At 40.1% G+C, this 22,855-nt stretch overlaps 1 protein-coding gene across 1 annotated transcript in view; it reads right to left on the minus strand.

Annotated features, from left to right (window-relative positions):
• The window catches only part of myo1d (myosin 1D), a 101,002-nt gene that overhangs the window by 7,644 nt on the left and 70,503 nt on the right, over positions 1-22,855 (minus strand). The window contains exon 21 of the mRNA XM_063893115.1: positions 19,932-20,086. Coding sequence (XP_063749185.1) covers positions 19,932-20,086 — 155 coding nt within the window. The remainder of the gene's footprint in view (positions 1-19,931; positions 20,087-22,855) is intronic.

A 22,855-nucleotide genomic window follows, 5' to 3' on the forward strand; every position in this document is an offset into this window, starting at 1 on the left:
GTCCCCCTACAGGGGGATGCAGATGGGGGCAGGAGATGGACCCATGTTGTTTGTCTGAGCCTCTACACACAGCGCTGAACCAAGGGATGGTACTTCCTCTAAAAAAGAAACTGCAACCTCCTCACATCAATATTTCAGATGGTGAGACCACACTGAGATCAAGAAAATGCAAAGAGAGAGGAGAAAGCATACACACATGTGCTGTATGCTGTGTGTGAGTATGTGTGAAGGTCAGGCACCATGGGGCAGGACCGAGGGAGCACACACACTGCAGACAGAAGCATGCTGCCTTTATGATTGATGGAGAGTCAGGCTTATCTCCAGGTTCCCTGTGCACATTATAAAGCAGCACCTCCACATTTCCTCAGACACAGCAGGAGGAGACGCAATTTTTATGGAAAGGTGGATCATTAACTATGCTTTGGGTTTACTTCAAAGATAGTGGTGCACCGAGAGGGTGAGGGCAGTAACATGTTTAGGATACATTGCAGCTTTTGCAATGTTCAAAATGTTTTTTGCTTCTCTGGATGAGGATTGTGGCTACTAATCATCTTTTGTTGCATGTCATACCTCTTTTTTTTTTAAACACATGGTTAGGCATTGTCGATGGCAGGTTCTTTAGAAGCAGACAGAGAGCAATGATGGATGACATGCAAAAAAATCAGGATTGAACAAAGGGTGTTGCAATGACATCATGAAGAATAGAATATACCCTTAATCGTCCCACAGAGAAGAAATGTACATTTGACCCGTCCTTGTTCAGGGACACCTTGTTAGAGCTGGTCTTTCCGGGACTTGAACTGATGACCTTCCAGTTCTCAAGCCAAGTCCTTATGGACTTTGCCACCACCGCCCTAGGAGTAAGAGTCCATGATAGCTGCTCTCTAAAGTCTTATTAAGCTAAATGCTAATGTCATCACGATAGTGTCAATGCTAAGATGATAAAGCCTTACACAAGGTGCAGACTGACGGGAAATCTTGTTTTTAACCCAATAGAACCCAGGTTTCACCGCAGAGCCCTGCTACATAGGAGCGTCATCCAGGTGAGCCAACAAGCTGCTGTAATGTAATTTTGACATGATAAAGGTACTCAATGAAAAATGGATAATGTATATTTGGCTATTTCAGTAAAAAGAGTTATTCGATCGTTTAGTTTGGGTATAAGGCTATGAATAGTTTGGATAAGCCACTGAGGTTTTGCTGCTATCCTTTATCAGGTGATCAGATTTGTCCATATTATTTTATAACCTGTATCAGTGTCTCACTTTAATAAACACTTAAAGAAGTGGTTTTAAGTCCATGTTTCCTTATCCCCTTGCTCTTTTTCCACACTTCTCTCTGCCTTCTTAGCAACCCACATTTATTTGCAATTAACACCAGACCTGACACAGCATCCTGCTTCCTCTCACAGTCACAACCTCTCTGAGTCTCACATGGCTGCATCACACGTGCTCCTGTGTGCTACATCCACACTAGAGAGGAGGCAGAAAGATACACAGAACAGTGAGTAGCAATGCATCTGAACAGGCCTTTAATAGGGTGAGAGTTTGGATTCTGGAGGAAATTCACAAAACTGTCACATAAGACGACATCATGATTCTGGAGAGATTAAACTTTACTGGCCTCATCTGGCCCAGTTTAAAGAGTGAAAACTGCCTAAGAGGATGTCTGGGTGCAGTTCTTTAATTAGCATCCCTGTTCCTAAGTTATAAAGTTCTGCTAGTACTGCAGATGTGGAGCATGAATAATGGAGCTCAAGCTGTTTTGATGCTGAGTTATGATACAGTTAAAGTGGTGTGATACAGGTGCTTCAGCTCACCCTTAATAGAGGGCTTAAGCAAGATCTCAAGAGTGCAGACATGTTATCATTCATTGTCACGGTTAATAAGTCTTGACTTATTTCCCTACTGAATGTTGTCCTCTTTTTCTCTCAATGGAGAAGTTTTAGAAACTTTTCAGTCTCTTCTGACCTTTTTTAAGCCCATTTCCTAACTGACTAATCATACTTTCCTCCAATAACATAAAAGCTTTGGTCTTTAGTAGAAAGGTAACAATGGGCATTTGATTCCGGGACAAATGAATGCAGAAGTTGCTGCACTCCAGAGCCGATCGGCAGTGAATGGAACATGCCTACCTGGTGGATTCACTCATGTTACCCCTTTACTGCAGTACCCTACCAAATGCAAGTAAAACATGATACTGTATATAACAGGTAAAATCAACAAGGATTTTGAAATCCATCTATTTGATTTCACTGACAATTGTAAAAATCATGTTTAACTGGTAAAAAGAATAAAGAATAAGTAAAAGAATAAAAGAAGTATTTCCGGTGCATTTGTCATGATGAATCAGACACAGGAAACATTAAACAAACCTTCTATCCCTTGAGAAAACTCCATCGCCTATTTCTAGCTGGTTTTCCCATGTTTAAAAAGTCTGCATGAAATGATTTTGGTGGGAAGGGTATTATAAACACGTTTCTAATAACTTCTATCTCTATATTTCCCTTCTAGTTTACCCAAAGGCATCCTATACAGTGCTATCGAGCTTGACAAGACAGCTGCAAACTGCAGAGAATACAATGTTTAGAGGCAGTGAAAAACCCCAGAGAGCAGATGAAATGCAGCACTGAAACCCTTCTGCAGCAGCCGTGTTTTTTCAGAATAGACTCTGCATTAATGTATACCTAAAGGCAGCCTGTGCTTGCAGCATTTACTAAGCCGTGAAAGAGCAGTGAATCCGGGTATAGATATCTCTTCAGCCTGCCTCTAATTGTCCGCTCCCTTTCTCAGTCCTTATCTTTTTTCTCGCTGCAGATCAAAAAGAGCTGTAGTCACAGTGGGAGGGATTAATAAGTAGGTCATTTTAAGGAACGGGGTGAAAATGCACTGACAGCACATAATGGTATCGATTAAAAAGTGTATGGAAAGGAATAGAAAGGAGCAAAAGAAAAGGGAGAGGTCGGTCTTTAGTATACATGGAGTAGTGGAGGTCAGAGGTCAAGCTGCCTAAGCAAGGCTTACATCAAAGGAGGAGTATAAGAGTCTGAGCATCAGCGCTGCTGCACTACAGACAGATATAAGGTCAGGAGCCATGAAAAACACTGAAACACCTTATTCATCAGTACTTCAAACATGGGAGCGAACGTCCCTTAAGACACATTACATTTAACAATATGATGAGGCTCCTAAACTCCCAAGAGGCTCCATTTGAAGCTGGATCACACATGAACAGTAAACATAAGCCCTTCTTGTTACCATGCTAAACTAGGTTTTCTGCTGCTCTATGCACAGAAAGCAAGAACCGGGGTGCTGCAGAAGCTGACGATGAAGTGCCTCTGAGGGCCCCTGAGGTGTCTTTAATTAAATTATATTTTGTGATCCTTAAGTGTGACAGCATAATATTTAAAATTCCTGTCTTTGAAGGTTTTAGTTGAAATCTCTCAAACTGAAAACAAAACTGCTCAGCCATGCAGCTTGATAGTTTTTAACAGGCCAAACTGCTAGCTTCATGGCAGGTTAGATTCTTTCCAACTCCACTGTGATGGTCAGCTGCTACAGCTAGCGTTAGCCTCAGGTTGTGGTTGGTTGCTAGAAGCGCTAACGGTAGCCTCCAGATTAGCTTGCATGTCATCTGGTTGAACATTTTTACCTCAATTTTGTTGAACAAAAACGGGTCAATTAATGGCAAACCTTTATAAGTGACATATTTATCTTTGAGTATTTAAAAAAGAAAACGTTTGTTCTTGTTCATTTTTTTTTCTTCTGCTTGTTTTGAAGTACCGTAGCCTCACTACCTAGTTGACGGAGCAGCAGAGAGCGGGGTAAATTAAACTATAACATTACTTCTAAGCTTTTTCTTGAAATAAACAATATTTATTATGTTCCCCTTGGAATTCGTTGGCCTTTTAGTACCAAGCCAAATCGCATTCTTGTTACTATAGTAATGTAGTGTATTGCTCAACAAAAATATAATATATTAAAAGACTTAAAGCCATTCCTTTCCTGGATCTTACAAATCGTGGTCACTATACAACATCACTGCTCTGGCCAAGATTAACCTCCTGTGACCCATAATTCCTTGCAATACCCTTGAGGAAAGCAGAAGATGCATGCAAGGGCAACGTGTGAGCTGACCACTGCTAGGCTGTCCGCATGGCATCTGGAGGTGAACTCTCCCTGTTCCCAGAGACAGAGGGTGAATGATGGTCAATAAGGGCTCCTTATGCAAGCTGCTCTGAGGAGTGCAGCACAGACAGATGCTCTCCTTAAACAAAAGGACACACTTCTCACCTCTACACCTCTCTGTTTAGGAGATCTGTGGGAGATGAAGCACCACCGGAAATGTACAAAGCAAAGGCCTCCGTCTCTGGGGGACCCACAGATGGTGGAGGCTACCTCGCACTGCAGAGCCATAATGGCCACACAGCAGGGGAGATAAACAAGCATGTGTGTGTTGAAACCAGTGAGACAAACCTTACTCACTGATCAGCTGTGTGTTTGGCCTTTCAGAAGGACTCTCATGGCTGAATGGAGTACACATTAGGTAAATCAATATGCTGGAACACACCGAGTCAAAAGAGAAAACAACGGCAGGCTGCCACAATTAGTTGCTCATTACTGAAGGGAGAGCACTCACTGCTCAAGTGGCTGCGTCTCCAATTCTGTTTGTTAAAGGCAATCAATATGTCAATCAACGGGTCATTTATTTTCATCTACTGACTTTTACTGCTTTTTTATTCAGTGTTAGGAAGGTTTGGATGTGAGTCACCATCAGGGGCGTGCATCTTCTGTGTGGGGAGGGTCTCAGTTTAGTGTTCAACAGTTTGATAAAAATAAGAAAAATTCATGCTTTTACATTCCCTGATACAGCTGTGGTGAGCTGGCAGTATGTAGAGCCTCCAGAGCCAGTAGTCAGACCAGCAAAGGTTACATTAACATGATAAATGTAACTATAGATCAGCTTTTTCAGTCAGTGTCAGTCAAGGTATTCACAGGGTCTGTCTATCTTAAAACAAATAACAATCTACAAAAAAAATGCAATATTATTTCAACTTTTCAACTGTGCTGTTTTTATTTTTGAGCAATTGTCTCTTTTGATCATGATTTATAGTTTTTATTTAGAGATTTATTTCACCCAGACTTACAGTGAATTAGTTTAACTCTGGTGTCGAACAGGTTTACGCAACTAAAAAACTAAAATATTGTTTCTGTCTCTACTACTTTCCACAAGACAGAAATGTAGCCTTTAAAGCTTTCTATATGTCCTTTAGACATATATAAATTGTCCCTCTGAAGGCGATCTGTAAAGGTGTCTGAAGTCCAGCATGCTTCATCTGACATTTTTGACTATTTGTTGGATCAAAGTCAGAGTATCTCTTTGTGAAAAGACGCCTTTGGTCAGGAGAGTTGATTTTACTAAGGTGTGGACGTTACATAAGGACGCATAAATGAATGGAAGGATATGGGCAGAAAGCAGGGGAGGAGGGAAGGAGGTGTAATGAATGAGAGACGTGACGGAGATTAGAGTGGCGGTGTACAGGAGATGAAGGGATGGGGAGGGGGGAGCAGAAAATAAGAATCATGATGAAAACACATTAGGTGTGAAGATTAATAGCAGGTGGGAAATGAAGAAAGGAAGTAGGGACAGAGAAAACCAGGGGAGGGAGAAGGAGAAGAGGAGGGAGGAGGGAGTGTGCTGAGGATAATCATAATTGGCCTGACAGCGGGAGATGGTGTGGTGCTGTTGCTGGGTGAAACATGTGTATTTGAGGGAAGGGGGGGGGGGTTATGGGGTAAATGTAGAGGTCACTGAAGAGATGCAGGTTGATATGAAGGCTCACCCTCACTGTACAGCACTAAACTAAAGCTTTTATCTAAAGTGACAGTAAGATGGTAGGCGACAGTGAGGGCATACATTATATACTGTACACACACACAGCAGGGGGAAGATCCTATGGGAACGCAAACCTACCCTGCTGGTGAGGAGCATATTAAGTAGCTCACAGCATCGGATGGTCGATAATGTAGATTTGCCTATTTTTTACCAGTTTATTCGACCTCTGAGTTTTAAAAGAATACAATTTTAATAAATATATAAGCATGAATTTATATTATTCTGAAATAAAACAATACGCTGTGTGTAAAATCCGTTTTTTTTGCAATTAAGATATTATTTTAACTTAGTTTGTACTTCAGTATAAGCTAATAATACATTTTTCAATTTCTGAAATTTGCTTTGTGCTTGGTGTTAGCAAAACCTTACATCCAAAGATATTCAAATTGGTGTTACGTATGACAAAGAAAACTGAAAATCCTAACATTCCTTACAATCTATAATCAGATTTGAAAAATGACAAAGAGTTAGCACATTTTTATTAATTGATTCATTGTTTCAACTCTTAGTACTTTCCCCCATGTAGGCACTTAACTGAAATATTTATGTCTCTGTGAATATGTTGACCAATTAAGAGACTAAATTAAAAAAAATGCTGTAATAATAACTATATTGCATACCTATTGCTTCGTATAGAAATACAAAATCATTCACTATCTAGCCATTTTAAAATATTCAAGCAAAATAAAGTAGAAACCTACCCAAAATATAAAGCAATTCAAAGTAATTGTTACAACAACAATGAAAGCTTAATCTCTGACGTGAAAGCACAGGGCAGATTTGGGCTGAGCCTTTCATTCAATTTGCGCTCGCAATCTGTCTGTACTTAGTGTCTGATTTACTAAGATGTAAACTAATTACACCATCAGCGTCTGGGACTGTTGCTTTAAAGCGTAGAGCATTTGAGGGAGAGGCTGGAAGGCAAAGTTCACAGATGGAATTTGTTTGAGATCAAAAAGCTCAGGATTCAAATCCTAATGATCCCGAAACGGAAATGCTTGTTGAGAAAGGAAACGCTATCAAAGTATTTATAATAATTACTGCGGCTGCAATTAAACTTCAGAGGCAGAGAAGTGTCCACGCAAAACTGATCCACGTAAAGAGTGTGAACTTTAGTAAATCCAGGACCAGTTTTACCTCTTTTTATTAGAATGCATTTTAGATGAGGCTTAATAAAGGTCTCCCTGAATGGTCCTCAAAATGGTCAGTGCTAATTACAAGAGTGCCATTTTGTTCACATGTATTCTGAGACTGGGTGCATTATGGCATTTCTGGAGGTTGCTATGATCTTCAAGAGTCAGCTGTGAAAATGATACTGCAGAACTACTCTCAATTTCTTGGTAACACCCTAATTTGGTCTTGCGACAAATGCTCATTCTCAGTTTCTCAGAACCCAAGCTGATGTATTGACATTACCCAAACAACATTTAAAATTCAATTTGCAAAGGCATATCCACTACAAAAGCAGACAAGTTGTCTTTCTAAAGGGACCCTATTATGCTCATTTTCACATTTGTATTGTGTGCCTCCACTGTACATGTCTCCATGCTTTAATGTTCAGAAAGCTCTTCATTTTTCTCATACTGCCTGTGCTGCATCACCTCTTTTCATCCCCTGTCTGAAACCAGAGCCCAGGCTGCTCTGATTGCGAGACACTACAGGAAAAGCATTATAATCCCCCTTTAAGCTGTGAAAGATCATACTACAGAACTACTAGCAGTTTTCTGGCAATACTGCAGTTTTTTCTCTAAGATCTTAGAGAAAAAAAACACAATTTCTCAGAATACAAGGTGATGTCTTGAAGTTGCCAAAAGCACATTTAAAATTAAAAGTGCATTAGCATTTTCATAACAGAAGCAGAAGTTGTCTCTCTCGATGACTTAAAGAATGAATCAATAATAATTTGTGTCAGTAGACTACTAACGTAATTGTCTCAGTTTCACATTCCACCTGTCAACTGTGGTTCAGCATGAGTGCTTATGCTTGATATAAAAACAGAGCTATCAGCAGGTTAACACACCTCACTGAGTGTGAGAGAAAGAGTTGTTGACAGTAAGGTTGTTTGGCAGTGATCAGGGCTGGCTGCAGAGGAAAAATAGGTCAGACCAAGTCAGACATTCACACTGTTTCATTTATACAAAGTCTCTGACGCACTCTGCACATTTTCACGCCTTTACATTTTTTTATCTCTAAGTGAGCTTACACAGTCAGCACACATTAACACATCCTCACTGTCACACACACAGACGAGGGCCTGGCCACTCGCCATCCATCACTCCACCGGCCAGCCTCCCCCCTCAGGCTGCTGCAGCGTGCCAAAGAGAGGAGCAGGACTCCCTGCTGGCCCACATAACAATGACTCTGAGCGAGAGTCCCTTTTATGCATGTGAGAGAATTTGTGAACTTAACTTGCAATTTGACTTTGCAAATTGCAAGTTATATAACAACAAAGCCGTTAAGAGTATCCTTTGAGACACTTTGGTGACTAAACAAAAGGCTGCACAACTTTTACACAAAGAAGAAAATGACTTTTGCCAAAACACTACCTCTTCTTTTACACCAATCTGTACGAACAAAAGAGGTCCTAAAATGCTAAATTGTGTCTGCGACAAAAAGTTGAATTCATAATGTACATTTGAACTCTGTACTCACATTGAATACAGCACAGCTTTGTTGCTCTTTTCTACGACTATACCGTATATATATCCCGCTTCAATCAATGTTTTTATTTGCGTTTAGCCTTTCAAAAACATCGCTTTTACTGGGGTCAAATAACTGTTTCCTCTCTTACTCTCACTTAACTTAAATTGAGGATTGAAGATGATGAGCATTTTAAGGGTTTATTTGAAAAACTCAATTAAAGGCTTTGAATTTCTTCAGTCAGCCATGTGTCCTGATAGCCTTGATTTAGCCTTGTGTGATGCAAACGTTTTCTAACTATTCCACTGATGTTAAGTTCAAAAGTCAACATTTATTGAAAAAGTTAGATGTAATCATTTCCAAAAAACCTTTTTTATCCTGAAAAATATTTGCTTGTTTGCGTTTTCTTTCCAAAACAATGAAATTAATTACACTGCGCTTAAGAAACGTTCTATTCTCCATGCAGTTTGCCCACAAAAGTAGTTATATTCATTATTCAAAAGTGATTTAAAAACAAGAGAAAACTTAGAATTCAGGATTTTTAGCGTTCTGATGTAAAAAAAACATTTAAAGCTTTATTTCAAAACCATAAAAGAGGCTTTGAATGTAAAATGAATTACAGACACTTTATTTTCGACTGTTTTCGATACTACAGACACATTTCAGTCAATAACAACAATAGAGGACTGATATCCTGCTCTTTCTCTCCAGTTTTACAGTTAGCTTTGACACAAGCTTGTTGCTGATTTTCCCTGACACACATTCAATCCCTCCTTCCTTTTCAGTTCTTCCTCTCTAATCTTCATCTTCCTCTCACATTGTCTCTCTTCTGTTTGGTTTTGTTCTTCTGTCTGCGGTCTGGGACGAGATGAGCCGCTATTATCTGCAGCCAGCAGGGTTATTAATGGATTGCGTTCGTATCAGACAAACATGGATCCAATGGTTGCCATGGGAACTGCATCCGCAGCGCCCCAGAAAGGAGGGAGGCAGAGAGAGAGAAAGAGGGAGGGAGGAGGATGAGGAGAGGAGGAATGTATAAAGTGAAAAACAAGTGGGGGAGGGGGCTGCAGAGGGGAGGGTGATTAATGGAGGAAGAGGAAATAGAGAAGGAGGGATGGAGGGAAAGAGGAGAAGAGAAGAGTCCACTTCTATCAGAGGGAAATATTTGATTCAGCAGAAAAGGTGACCTTGGTGAGGAAGACAAAGGCGGCATGGCTTTCTCTTCCTCCCTTTTTTATCCTCCTCTTATCTTACTGTTATAAATGATGCTAGTGCCATCTCCAGCTACTAGCAGAAAATACACTTTGACACATTTAACAAATTATTAAATATTCACACCTCTCTGTGGTGATACTCAGCAACAGATGTTAACCTTTCGAAAAGAACAACGACATGAATAAATGACCTGGTTTTGATTAAAGGACCGTACCAATGTTTTCTTAATAAATGCTTTCCACCAGTTGCCACTAGAAATGTGTTTTTTTTAACCACATTTCCAGGTATTCGATACACTGGACAGGTGCTAATACAACTTTTAAGAGGATTGGGTGACAGTCAATCAAGTGACCAATCGACATTAAAAGCATTTCTGTCTGTATCATTTTAGAATGATGGGTTCCACAGCTGCTAGCTGCCATCATGTTACCCTAAAATACAATTACTAAAATGAGTTCCACCCATCAAAGTAAACACATTTTAAATTAAAGGGGCCCTATTGTGGTTGTTGATGTTTTCCTGTAGTGTGTTATATAGGTGTTGGTGCATTTAAATGGTCTGTCTTTGCAGACCATGAAACGCCTCCATTAGACTCCTTTGTTTACTTCCGTAATATACTGAAATCACTATTTAACACTCGTGCCTCTATTGGCGCTCCAACACATGACACGTGATAGGATGAGGGCCGGCACATCTCTAAGTGGTTGACTAATCAGAACAGAGCTGGCCAGCTAACCAATCAGAGCAGGCTGGGCTCTAGTTTCAGTCAGAGGGTGAAAAGAGGTGCTGCAGCACAGACAGTACGAGAAAAATAAAGAGCTTTTTGAACATTAAAGCATGGAAACATGTCACAATACATAAAACACACAAAATACAGATATGAACCTGAAAATAAAGCCCCTTTAAGGCAAAAAGGGAGCAGTACTGAGTACCTTGATGTATCTGAATTAGTATCAGCAGATAAATGTTTGATAGATACATACCTTATTCCAAGCAGCCATTAGTTCACATTCATTTCAGTGCTGTATAGAAATGAATAACATTATCATTGTGAGGTAACTACTACACATTTCTCTTCTTGTGCTGTCTGTTGCATATTCATGGGATGACAGGAAAGAAGATTTCTTTAATAATAATCTCTATAATTTGTAATTAAACCGTACAAACCAACCGATTATCCAGTCATCAGTTAAGCTAACACTGGTGCTTTAATAAATCTTTGAAGGGAGATGATGAAGACGCAAGCAGACAATGTGAGTAAACATCCATCTTAGTCAAACACTAACTTAAAGGAAGATATGAGCAGAGCACACTGACGCCAACACGTCTGCAGTGAGTCAGCCGCTTACTACTGAGACTATGGAGTCACAAGTAAATCCCATTTGACTTAGGAGTACTTTTGGAAAACAGAACCTCTACATCTCTATCCCCTTCTCAATGTTCCACAGTCTCGTCCTTCCACTCTGACCTCACCTTCCCCCCTCTTACAGTAGCACATTAGTCCTGACACACACTCACTAAAACTTTTTCCTGCAATTTTTTTATCCCCTGAAGCAGCGTGGCTTAGCACTACCCCAAATCCCTTCTACAGTGTCAGGAGCAAACACGGGGAGGCTAAACGCTCAGAAGGACAAGGAGAGAAGGAGTGGGAGGGAGGCAGTGAAGGACAAAGGGCGGTGATGGAGGTTAGCGAGAGTAAGACGGAGAAAGTGTGAATGGATGTAGCCATGCTTGAAGATGGATTTGAGGGAGGCAGATTGTGTGTCACGGAGACAGATGTGGACAGTTTACAGAGGGGGGGAGGAAACTCAGGAGGATGTGCTCACTGAAGGCCTCAAGCACCACAAGAAATCAGCAAGGGCAGAAACAAACGTTCTTACTATCGGTAACGCAGCGGTTCAGAAACTTGGTGTTGGGATGATCGGAAAGGTCACAAGATGAATGTAAAGGGTTACAACATGATTACTCGTTTCCTCCCAGTGTGTCATCAAAGAAGCCCTTTTTTATTGTTTCAATGACAACGATATTCCGACAACATGTTATCACTTTAGTGAGACAGACAAGTACCATCGCCCCCTTGGATTTGATCATCTGTTTCTGCTCTTTTATATTTGTTTGACCGCCCGGAAGATTGCTTTCACCCTTTTTATGAATGAGCTTCTCCACTCAGTCTGACAGCCATAGAGTGAGGGAGGAGGATGATAAAATAAAAGTCCCACACTCACTGGCAGCAACAACCAGTGTCCGCCCAGCCAATCTGCTCAAACTAACGGGCTTTTAGATCTTTTTTATGATGGTTTCCGACTCACAGACACAATCAAAATCATCCAATTTCTACATTGTCGATGGAAATTTACTGTAAAGTTGTAATATTTTCAATTCAAAGCGCTTGGAGCAGCCAAACAGAAAGGCGGAGCGGTCAGGAAAAGATGTTGGGTGGGACCTTTGTTTTTTTCCCAAGACCCATTTGTGATGGAATGCAATCCGTTCTCGGTGGGATATATTGAAATAAGATGCTGCCGCTCACAAAGAGACGCTATTTGGACATGGGCCCTAATCAACACAAATCTCAAAAAGGTAAAATGCTGCAAAAAAATCTAATTTTTTTTTTTTAGACTTGTTGTGGTTTGAAATATGGCAGCATATGTCGGTCCGTCCACTTTAACCTATTATATCTATGAAACTATTAGATACATTTTCCCGAAATAATTAATAGGCATTAATATTGCCTTCAGGAAGAATTATTTTGACAATCCCCTGACTTTTTATCCCAGGCAATTTCCAAACAAATAACTCAATTAGTTTAGTACCCCAGTTTAGTAGCTTCAGCGGTATGTTGTGTAACGTTAGGTTTGTTAAGTACCAAGCACCGCTGTGCCTAAGTATAGCCTCACAGATTGTTGCTGCTCACAGGGTAGTAGTTTGTGATTATTCTGCTCATTTCTAATCTTTATTGTTTAAAATGTAATAGAGAAAATGCCAATGCTTGGTATCCAATTCAAAATGATGGAACATCTAAATGTTTTGGTAATGACTAAACTGTGTCTTACATTCTAAGTAATAAAACTTGTACTTACTGGTTTAACGTTTTACAATTTTGCTTTTTTTCTGGTATAAGAAAAAGGTTTATTCTTCAGAGCAAGGTATTGAACTTACAGTCAGGTTTTATTTTGCCACAGTGAACATTTTTACACCTTCAGAATTGTTGTTTTCTGACCACTGAGTAATCGATGAACCATTTCAGCTTTAAAACCATTGATCTAGTTGACGCAGCAAAACGTACAGAGGGCCGCACTCCTGGGTTTACATAATCCTGTCAATGAATCGTGCCACACACACACACACACACACACACACACACACACACACACACACACACACACACACACACACACACACACACACACACACACACACACACACACACACACACACACACACACACACACACACACACACACACACACACACACACAAAAACACACACACACACACACACACACACACACACACACACACACACACACACACACACACACTGCGGCACAGGGTTTTTCATTAGTCACTGTGGACACTGACAGCGGTGGCAGCAGTCGGCGGAGACTGACCTAAGCTGTTGCTACAGAAACATTCACAGTGCTTTCCAAAGAAACCAATTCCAGCTGCTTACACAACACAGACACTAGAATGACCGGAAGACAGAGCAGATTATAGAAAGCAGGGATTTACAAGTGTCGGTCATGGGGCAAATTTGTAATTTTGTCGAGACTGACACAAAGAGAGAACAGGAGAGAGAAAATAAAGTGTAAAAACAGGATTCAAAACATCTCACGTCTCTTTGACCTGTCAAGACGTTCCACTCTTCAGGACCAAGAACATTTCTGCATCAGAGTGATGTCTTGTTGCATTTGATGGAGCGTACCACCTGAGAGCATCGAGGATGAATAATTCAACACTGAGCTATTTTTGCATTCAGATCTCAGTGGGAAAGGTGTGAAGCAGAGTTGAAGTGTGTGATAGAGGAATAAGCGATAAGAAGTAGAAGAAAAACAATGCTTTCGTAAAGATGCAAGACATTTGCAGATTTTGTGTATAACACCACAGTATGACACTTTTCAACTATTTCCAGAGTCAATAAATAACTCTACTAGAGGAGGAGGCGCAGCAGTTGTTGTGGGTAAATGTATTTTCCCTGTCTGCCCTCAGGGTTAAACTGTTGGCGCTCTCACAGTATGTGGGGAGAGAACATCCAGTGGAAGGTAGCTGTACTTTTCTTGTGAAGTGCTTTACAATTTTAGTTTGGAAAAGCAAACATAAATACACTTTTACAGTTTGAAAGTCGAGGAAATTTCCAGAAGATTGGTTAACTTCCATCCTGTAGTATAGTGCCCGGCCAAAAAAAAGGTCACAAGCCTGTGGGGGCAGTGTTATGATCTGGGGTTGCTGCAGTTGGTCTGGTCTAGGTTCAGCAACGTTATGTGCCTAAAGAATGAGGTCAGCTGACTACCTGAATATACTGAAGGACCAGGTTATTCCATCAATGTATTTTGTCTTCCCCGATGGCACGGGCATGTTCCAAGATGACAATGCCAGGATCCATCGGGCTCAAATTGTAAAAGAGAGGTTCAGGGAGCATGAGACATCATTTTCACACATGGACTGGCCCCCACAGAGTCCAGACCTGAACCCGATTGAGAATCTTTGGGATGTGCTAGAGAAGACTTTGCGCAAGGGTTTGAATCTCCCGTCATCCATACAAGATCTTGGCGAAAAATTAACGCAAGACTGAAATAAATGTTGTGACATTGCAGAAGCTTGTGGAAACGATGCCACAGCAAATGCGTGCTGTAATCAAAGCTAAAGGTGCTCAAATATTAGACTGTGACCTTTTTTTTGGCCGGGCAGTGTATGTTTGTATAACTATAATCATTTTCTCACCAAATTAATGAAGATAAATATTATCTGGTCGAGACATTTGATTGGTCCAGAAGGCTGTAGAGAGATTAAAACAACTATACGTTTATTGTCTGTTTTAAGTCTGTTTTAGTACTTTTTGACTGATGTGGTGTTTTTTCTACTCTCCCTCGGTAAAAATGTATTTGTCCAACAACTCATCTTTAGTTAAATAAAAGCTAACATCAGCACAATAGCACTCACCATTCTGCTGCTCTGAGTTTCTGTTTCTGAACAGAAATATTGTTCTCATTCATCAATTCATTTTTTATTGTGTTCAGCTGGTGTGAATGACAACCCTTGCTGCACATTCACATTCAAACCTAAGAGGGTAGTTTTGAATGTGAACAATTATGCAGTAAGTGTTGTCATTGACATTAGCTTAACAGTGATTAAAAAGGCAAGGTAAAAGTGATAAGTATATAAATAACTAAGCATAAAAACAGAAACTCTGACCCCACTCTGATGGAATTAGTGCCGTTGAAATATCGCTTGTTTAAATGACAACAGAGACAAGTTTGATTATCAGTCAAAGCTTCCAAAGCTAAAATACCAACGTATTAGAAACCATTTAGTACCTATTTGTTTTTTATTATTACTGAATGTGTGCTTGCCTATTGAAATGTTTACTTAGTCATTTTATTTAACCTTTTATCTGAACCATCCCTTTTGCTTTGTCAATGTACATTTCAACAAATCAGGGATTTCTGATCTGATTCAGGGTTAATAGAATAAAGGCTTGTCTAATATAGTATATCAGATTCAGAATATTTATATTGTTACAGCAAAAGTAAAGATAGAGACAAACAAATAAGTAAAATGAAACACTATTAGATGAAAGGGCATGCACAAAAAATATCAGATTAAAAAATGTAAAAAATTACAGTTATTCAAACTAATCTACAAATTGCACATAAGTGTAATTACACAACAGTGGTGTCATGGTCCTAAGTTGTGTGAGTGTAAGAGTGGGGGTCTACCAGGGGGCATGCTGGTTATAAAGTCTGCCCGCTGCCGAAGGGAATTTACCTGCAGTATGTCTCTGTGAAACACCATGGTTGAAGGATATGTGAATATACATAGAATATACTTTCAACAGGCATGGAAATTCGTGAAACGTATAGTAAGGACTTTTGGGTCGCCTGAACGTCTCATTGATTTTGCAGAATGTGTGTGACAGCTGCAGAGTGTCTGCTCTGCTATCCTGGCAGCAGACGGTGGGAGTGCCGCCGTCGCTACAGCCTGGGCCGCACGTCAACGCATGCACGCGCACGCGCACACACACACACACACGAGAGAGACAGAGAGAAAGAGGGTAGCTCTGTCTCATCTAAATATAGGACCTCAACAGCGGCATAGCCTTAAATATTTCAGTACCTCCTCTGCTCTCAAGATACGAAGAAGGGGGAGCCAGGGGAGAAGAAGGGAAAGATTGAGAGAGAGGACCAGAGAGAGAGGAAAATGTGGAGGGGGGGGGGGCCGACTGAGATCAGTACAAAAGGGATGTAGCCTAAAATAGGAAAAAGGTACGAAGAAGGGAGAAGGAAAGATGGAGTGTGGAGGAGGGAGGCTGAAGGCATGGGAATCTAATCCCCCCCCCCCGCTTTTATGCAAAATAAGGAGAAGTATTTCTGGATTTCTCCAGACAACTGAAGTGTCATGGTCCATAAGAGGGTTATCTTCTTATGCATGTGTCGCCAAAATCTCTGAATCACTTCAGAAGGAGGAAACTTGTGGAGGTACTGATAAGTTACTGCCTTCAAACAGCCGGGTCTAACCCTCAAAATCCAGAATAACTAAAAAAAAAAAAAAGATTAATGCCATAACGATTTAGAATCTGTCAAAAACAAATCCCGCCTCACAGAAATTTGAGGACTCCGCACAAAGCTATGACAGGAAGAGGGTTTATTCCCAGCAGCGGTGTCACTCCACTTTGGCCTGGCTGTCACTCTGAGGAGGATAAAATGTTGCTTTGTTGCTGCTGTAAGCTGCCCTTCTGCCTGCTCGCCATTGTGCATGTTGTGCACTCTGCAGCAAGCTGAAGGGGAGATAAAGGTTAAAGCCTCATCTACAGGGAGCTGCATGCAAAACATGCACAAACATAGTTGCATGAGTGCAGAGCATTCTGAAGGAATTCCTCCCATAACACACACACATTTCTGCTCATATGCCCTTTGTTCTGTCGGTTTTGTAGAATGATGGATGAGTCGGCATGCGGAGCACATGGAGGGTCATTACAGGGGGCCAATTCTTAGCCCAGACCCCTAAAGAGAAAATGGGCTCCACAAAGAAACAAGATAGCATCACAGAATGGCAATGATGGAGCAGAGGCACACCTCCCCTACAAACAGGTGAAGCTGCACACACATACACACATCTGTCTGCATAGCATGCACAAAGCCTGTCTGCCTCTCTCATATAATTATACGCACAGAGAGGTAAACATGAACACATGAATCAATATATGTGCCAGACTATCGGGGAGAAGTCAATTTTATAATCAGTGAAGCCAGTGAAATTAAAACGAGCTTAATCAAAACAGCAATCACAGCTGTTATCCAAATATCTGAAAACAAATTAATTATGTTTTTACTCTTTGTGTTTTGGTATGATTAAACTCTAATTTTGTATTCAGAGTTTTGTTGTTGACATTTTTCTTTTTAAAGGGATCTTTTGTCTTGATGAAGGGTTGTATGGTTGCTGTTCTATAGGAGCCAGAAATCTATACTTGGGCAAAGCTGGCTAGAGTATCACAACAACTATTGGGTGGATGACAATAACATTTTGTTTATGCTCCAAGGAGGATGGATTTACTTCAGTGGTCGCCTGACTTTGCCTCTCACGTTACCATGAAGGCGAACATGATCAGTTTGAACAAATATTGGAGTAATTGTCAGAAAACTGCTATAGATATTGATGATCTCCTCAGGGCTACAACTGTGGTTCCTGACTTCTCATCCAGTACAACAATTTTAACACAATTTAAATTGAAATACCAAAGTACTAATTCACCTTTCTGTTTAGTAATAATTAGCAGTTATTTAGCACGCTAGATGGTACTGTGTACTAAGATGGTGAGCATGCTAACGTGTGAAGTACAGCCTTACAGCCTCTGTTCATAAAACTATAGAATAGACAATAATCCACATTAGAAGTTATTGCATTTGGCTATCAAAACTATAATGTCTTGTGGGGAAATAACCCAAAACATTTCTTATGTCAGTTTTCGAAAGATTTGAGAGAAATTCCTTAGCCATTTCAACACACCAAAACTAGAAACTATCCAATAATTGAATCCCACAAGCAGTGATGGAAATAGAGTCTTTTCCTCACCTTACTATCTTGCTACGCAACTGCCTATTTCAAATTACCACGGCCGGTAATCAGAGCATACATCAGTCATTAGAGCTGAGACACTTCAACACTGACTTTAACATTCAATTATGGTGATTTCAGCTTGGTGCAAACACATTTTGCATTAAGTAATAGACTAGACAGACCTAAATAAAATGTTGTTTTGCTCACAGAACAATTCAAGAGGTGAATGAGGGGAAATCCCAACAGCATGGAGCTATTTTTAGCAGTAAAGCTTGATTCAATGACAAATCAATTCCACAGATTAAAACAAAGTGCTCTGGGCTAGATTAGGGACAGAAGGTTGGACTTGCAGATGTTCTCAATGCAGTAAATGGAAAAAAAGGATCCTGACCTCCACACGTCCTTTCAGCTAACAAACACGGCCCTGAAGGAATGATGCAGTGCTCTGCAACCTGCAGTCAGCCAGCCCCATAGCTTTTAAAGGCCTCCTGATTGTGGGGATTTTATAACTTCCTTTTTCCTCATTTCTGTATGTGTGTGCATACATCGATGTAAACTAAGGTGTCAACCTCTCCTGGGATTAAATCACAGGATGAAAGTGGGAATTAATTGAATATCTTTTATTCAGACATTTCTTCTTGAAATAAGAAGCAGTTCAAGGAGTCAGGAGCTCCCTGCTGATGTGATACCATGTGCAAGCGGCTTGTAATGACAGGGATAGAGTGCTTGTTAACATTAACTAAAGAGTATAATACTACACAATTAATAGCAGGTGACAGCTGCTGATTTTATAACATAAACGAAAGCTTTAACTTTTACTTGACGAGTGTTTCATTATGTAAAACTTACCAAAAAAGAGTGAAGTGAGGACAACAAGTCTGGTGTTAAAGGAGATGGTGTGTGCTTGTTTTTTTCTGATAGAAGTGGTGATGACGAGTGGATTTACTGCAGTAAGACGGACCTCATGTGAACTGTGCTAAAATGAAATAAACAAACAGAGCGCAAGGAGGAGGAGATACTGAGACGGTATACGTCATGTTCACAATTCAATAGCCTTTTCACATTTTTTACCTATTGTCCATTTGAATGATTTTTTAATGTGGTTATTTGTGTTGTTTTTTTTACAGTGGATTTACTATGTGCATTATGTTTTGAAGTTTGTGAGAGCAATATGAAAAGGACAGTCCTGAAGTGAACCTCAGCGAATCAGCCAGTAAAAGAAGGTGCCTGCACGATTCAGGCTTTGAATCTATATTTATGCTTTTCTCTGTTGAAGAGGTGGGAAACAAAACACAGTATCCTGTCCTGAAGAGACTCTCAGCCTTGGTTTAAATGAATGTTAGAAAAATCAAGTGAGGACAGCTGTGACGTGCACTCTATCTGACTCATAATCCTGCTGCAAAAGGTGAGATAATGGAGATGGGTGATGTTGGAATCATGGAAACAGAAGGTTTGCGAACATACCACTCAATACCAATCAAACATCTCTAAACAATTCTAGAAAAAATACATATGGTTTATAATACCAAAGTAGTTTTATTTTGCCTTTATAGAGATGTAGGAAAAAAAAACATTCAGTCAATTAGCGAAATATGATCCCAGTGGTATTTGGCACAGGCCTACATTTTTCCTTCAGAATTATTTTAGACTATCCTTGTTATGCAATACTGCTGGAAGCTGAACTTAATGAAGCACATTGTTTGTTTCAGTTGAAACAATTAAATTATTACTAAGTGTAAGTGACTATCTGCACAAAAAAATATAAAAACAATAGGTTGTGCGAACCTACATTTTAACCAGCTTGGTCCTTGAGCATCATTTCAGCAGTTAAAAATATCCAGCTACCTCTAGAAAAACTACTCGTTTAGCTCCTTCAACTGCTTGTTACCCTTTACTGCCCCAGCACTTACCTCTTGAAGTGGCTAAGTAGGGTGCCAACCAGCTCCCCGATGCGGCTCTCATTGGCAGGCACCATGCCCTGCAGGCACACCACCAGGTCCCTGCTGTCCTTGGTGTGGAACACCACCAGCTGGTCCTTCCCAGGGGACACACTCACCCCGGTCACCTGGGACAAAGAGAGGCAGAGGACACACAATTAAACACAGATAAACATGTACATACAGAGAAACACAAACATGTGAAAAGGCAGCGATGTGTGTCGAGGAACAGATCACATAACCATCTGTACTGTAGGTGAACCCAAATACAGAGCATCTACATGCAGATATATATCATGGAATTGTGGTTGGTGGCACCCCAGAGGACCTGAATTCCCTGGGGATGAAGAACCAGGCTATAATTCATCACGTTTAACCTCTACTGGAAGTAAAGGGAGAACCTGATCTTCAGTATTCAGAACGTCTCGTTTCAGTACGAGAAGAAAAACCTGAATGATGATGAATGAAGGTAGTGATTGTCATTTGTTTCTCAAAAGATTTTGGACATCCAAACAGTATGGTTATGTTAAGCTTGATGGATATTGTTTATACATTCTTACATTTTCCATTAGGCCTTTAAAGCTAAGCTATGTCATGTAAACTGTGGTTTGCCATTTTATTATTATAAGCAATACAATAGACTTAATTTTCCAAATTAAACATTGTTTTTTATACTTTTATAATGGATACAGATACATTTCAAATTAAAATATGCAAGTTCAAGTCCGACTGTTATTATCAACAGTAAATATTACATTTGACATATTTACGTATACTTTATTTATAAGTTCATGTTGTTTTAGTACATCCTTTAAAAAAATGACCATTGCATACCTAGTTTTAAGTAATGTAGATATAGATTGAACATTGGTTGAAAAAACAAATCACTGAAAAAAACATAAATCTCATACAGTATAAAAGCCTTTTACACCCACCAATAACCATTAAAATCCTACAATAACTTTTAACTTAACTTAACATGGATTACCTACTTAAGGATGTGGTTTCTTTTCATTTGCATGCTACATTAAGTCTTAGTATGCCGTTTTGTGTTAAGAGCTTTTGAAGCTCTTGTAAAAACGGAGCCGAAGCAAAGACTGCTGAAGTGTTTCAGTATCTGGTGTCTGTCGGTGTCTCCCACTCAAGGCTTAAATCAGCACTCGCAGTAAAGATTTATTGATCAGAATCCCAAAGGTCCAATCGAATTCTCCCACTCAGACCCCCAAATGACGTACGAATGGAAAGCAGCCGGGCTCAAAGGGGAATCCCAGTTTTGCGGTAGGATTGTTTAGCTTCACAGCTCTTCAAAGTAGACCCAACAGGAGGAAACCAATATCCTCATAGGTAAACTCGTCTCACCAGAAACTGGAGCTCATTAAACCCCCATTCCTTTCTCTGTTATACTATTATCTCACTTTCTCTTTTCCTAGCTTTCCTCCATGTCTTTTATCATCCCCTGCCATGATTTCCAGCCATTTATTTCTCTCTTAATTTGTCTTTCTGAGCTGAGGCGTGTTGAGGAAACAGCCGCAGGGCAGCCAGTCAGGTGCATTAATATCCACTCAGCAGACTGCAATGCTGAGACAAATTCCTCCATCAGGGGAGGACAGCATGCTTCCTGCGGCTAAACAACAAGCTAGCTGATTTAGCTCTGACGTGAAGCCTGTGACTTCGGAAACAAACACTTCATGTAATCATCATGAATTAAAGCCTAAAGCCATGCCTCTCTGTCTAGCAATCCACCCGCAGTTAATTACATGGAGCCGATTACATTTACATTTATATTAAAGGCTTAATTGATTGGAACGACAGTCAGTGCTAATTAGTTGGGTAATGATACATTCAGATGCATTTCCTTGTCTAATTCTTTGTCTTGATTCACCAAATCAGTTTAACTCTGAGTATGAGACGTGTTGGAGGCATTTATCTGCCCGGCCATCTGCTCAAGCGTCTAGCTGAGCCACAATTTGAGAACATTTCAGGAAGATACATTTCATTACTGCAGTCCAACTTATTAGCGGTAATTTGTGTTGATAACTAAAGGTTCATACTCACTGAGATCAGGCCTATTGCATGCAACTCTGAGCAACATGGGTAATAAGACATCTTGGTGCCAATCTGTGTTTTTAGAAACTGTATCAAATTTGAGGCCTTTTTTCCAAGTAACATTTTATCGTAAATTTGTTTTGCTTTTCTTCAAACTTCAATGTTTGCGGTATTTACTTTCGGGCGGACAAAAAAAGCAAATACACGAGTACATCATGTTCGAAATGAGTACGTTACTACTGTAGTGGCTTTTTCACTTTTTTCTGACAGGAGGTTGTATGACTTAGGTTGTATAGTTAATTTACTTGCCGTCATCCCGGATCCATATACTTCATACAGTATGTTGGCAACCTACTCTTTTTTTCACCGATTGCACTTTTTTCAGTTTAAGAATGTTTTGGGAGAGTGTTCCTTCCTTATATCACATCTCTTGAGACAAAATCTCAATACTTGTTACTTATTATTTCAGAATTTGAATCTTTAACACTTTTAAATATTTATGAAAGATTTGGAAATACTTTGCATATCCTATCCTAGCTCTGCTGTCTTTAATTAAATTGGCTCATGGGGGACATTACAAATGGACACGTTTGTGTTACACAGGAGGACTTCACTAAACGGTTTGCTAATGTCTCGTTTGCATTCCTAAATGTCATGTTCCCAAACAGCAACACCAGTGGGTGTATTTTGGTAAGTGAGTTGTCAATGCGCCGGCCTGACCACAATGTTTTCGTGAAGTGCTCCCTGTTTGCTCCGAGACACCATTTAAGCGGCAGGTTCTCCCAGTGTATGTGAAGAGCTTATTGGTTATATAACACACCCCAACAGTACTGTAAAGATAAAGGGGGAGA

This window comes from Eleginops maclovinus, chromosome 10, assembly GCF_036324505.1.
Source record: "Eleginops maclovinus isolate JMC-PN-2008 ecotype Puerto Natales chromosome 10, JC_Emac_rtc_rv5, whole genome shotgun sequence".
NCBI classification, from domain to species: Eukaryota; Metazoa; Chordata; class Actinopteri; order Perciformes; family Eleginopidae; genus Eleginops; species Eleginops maclovinus.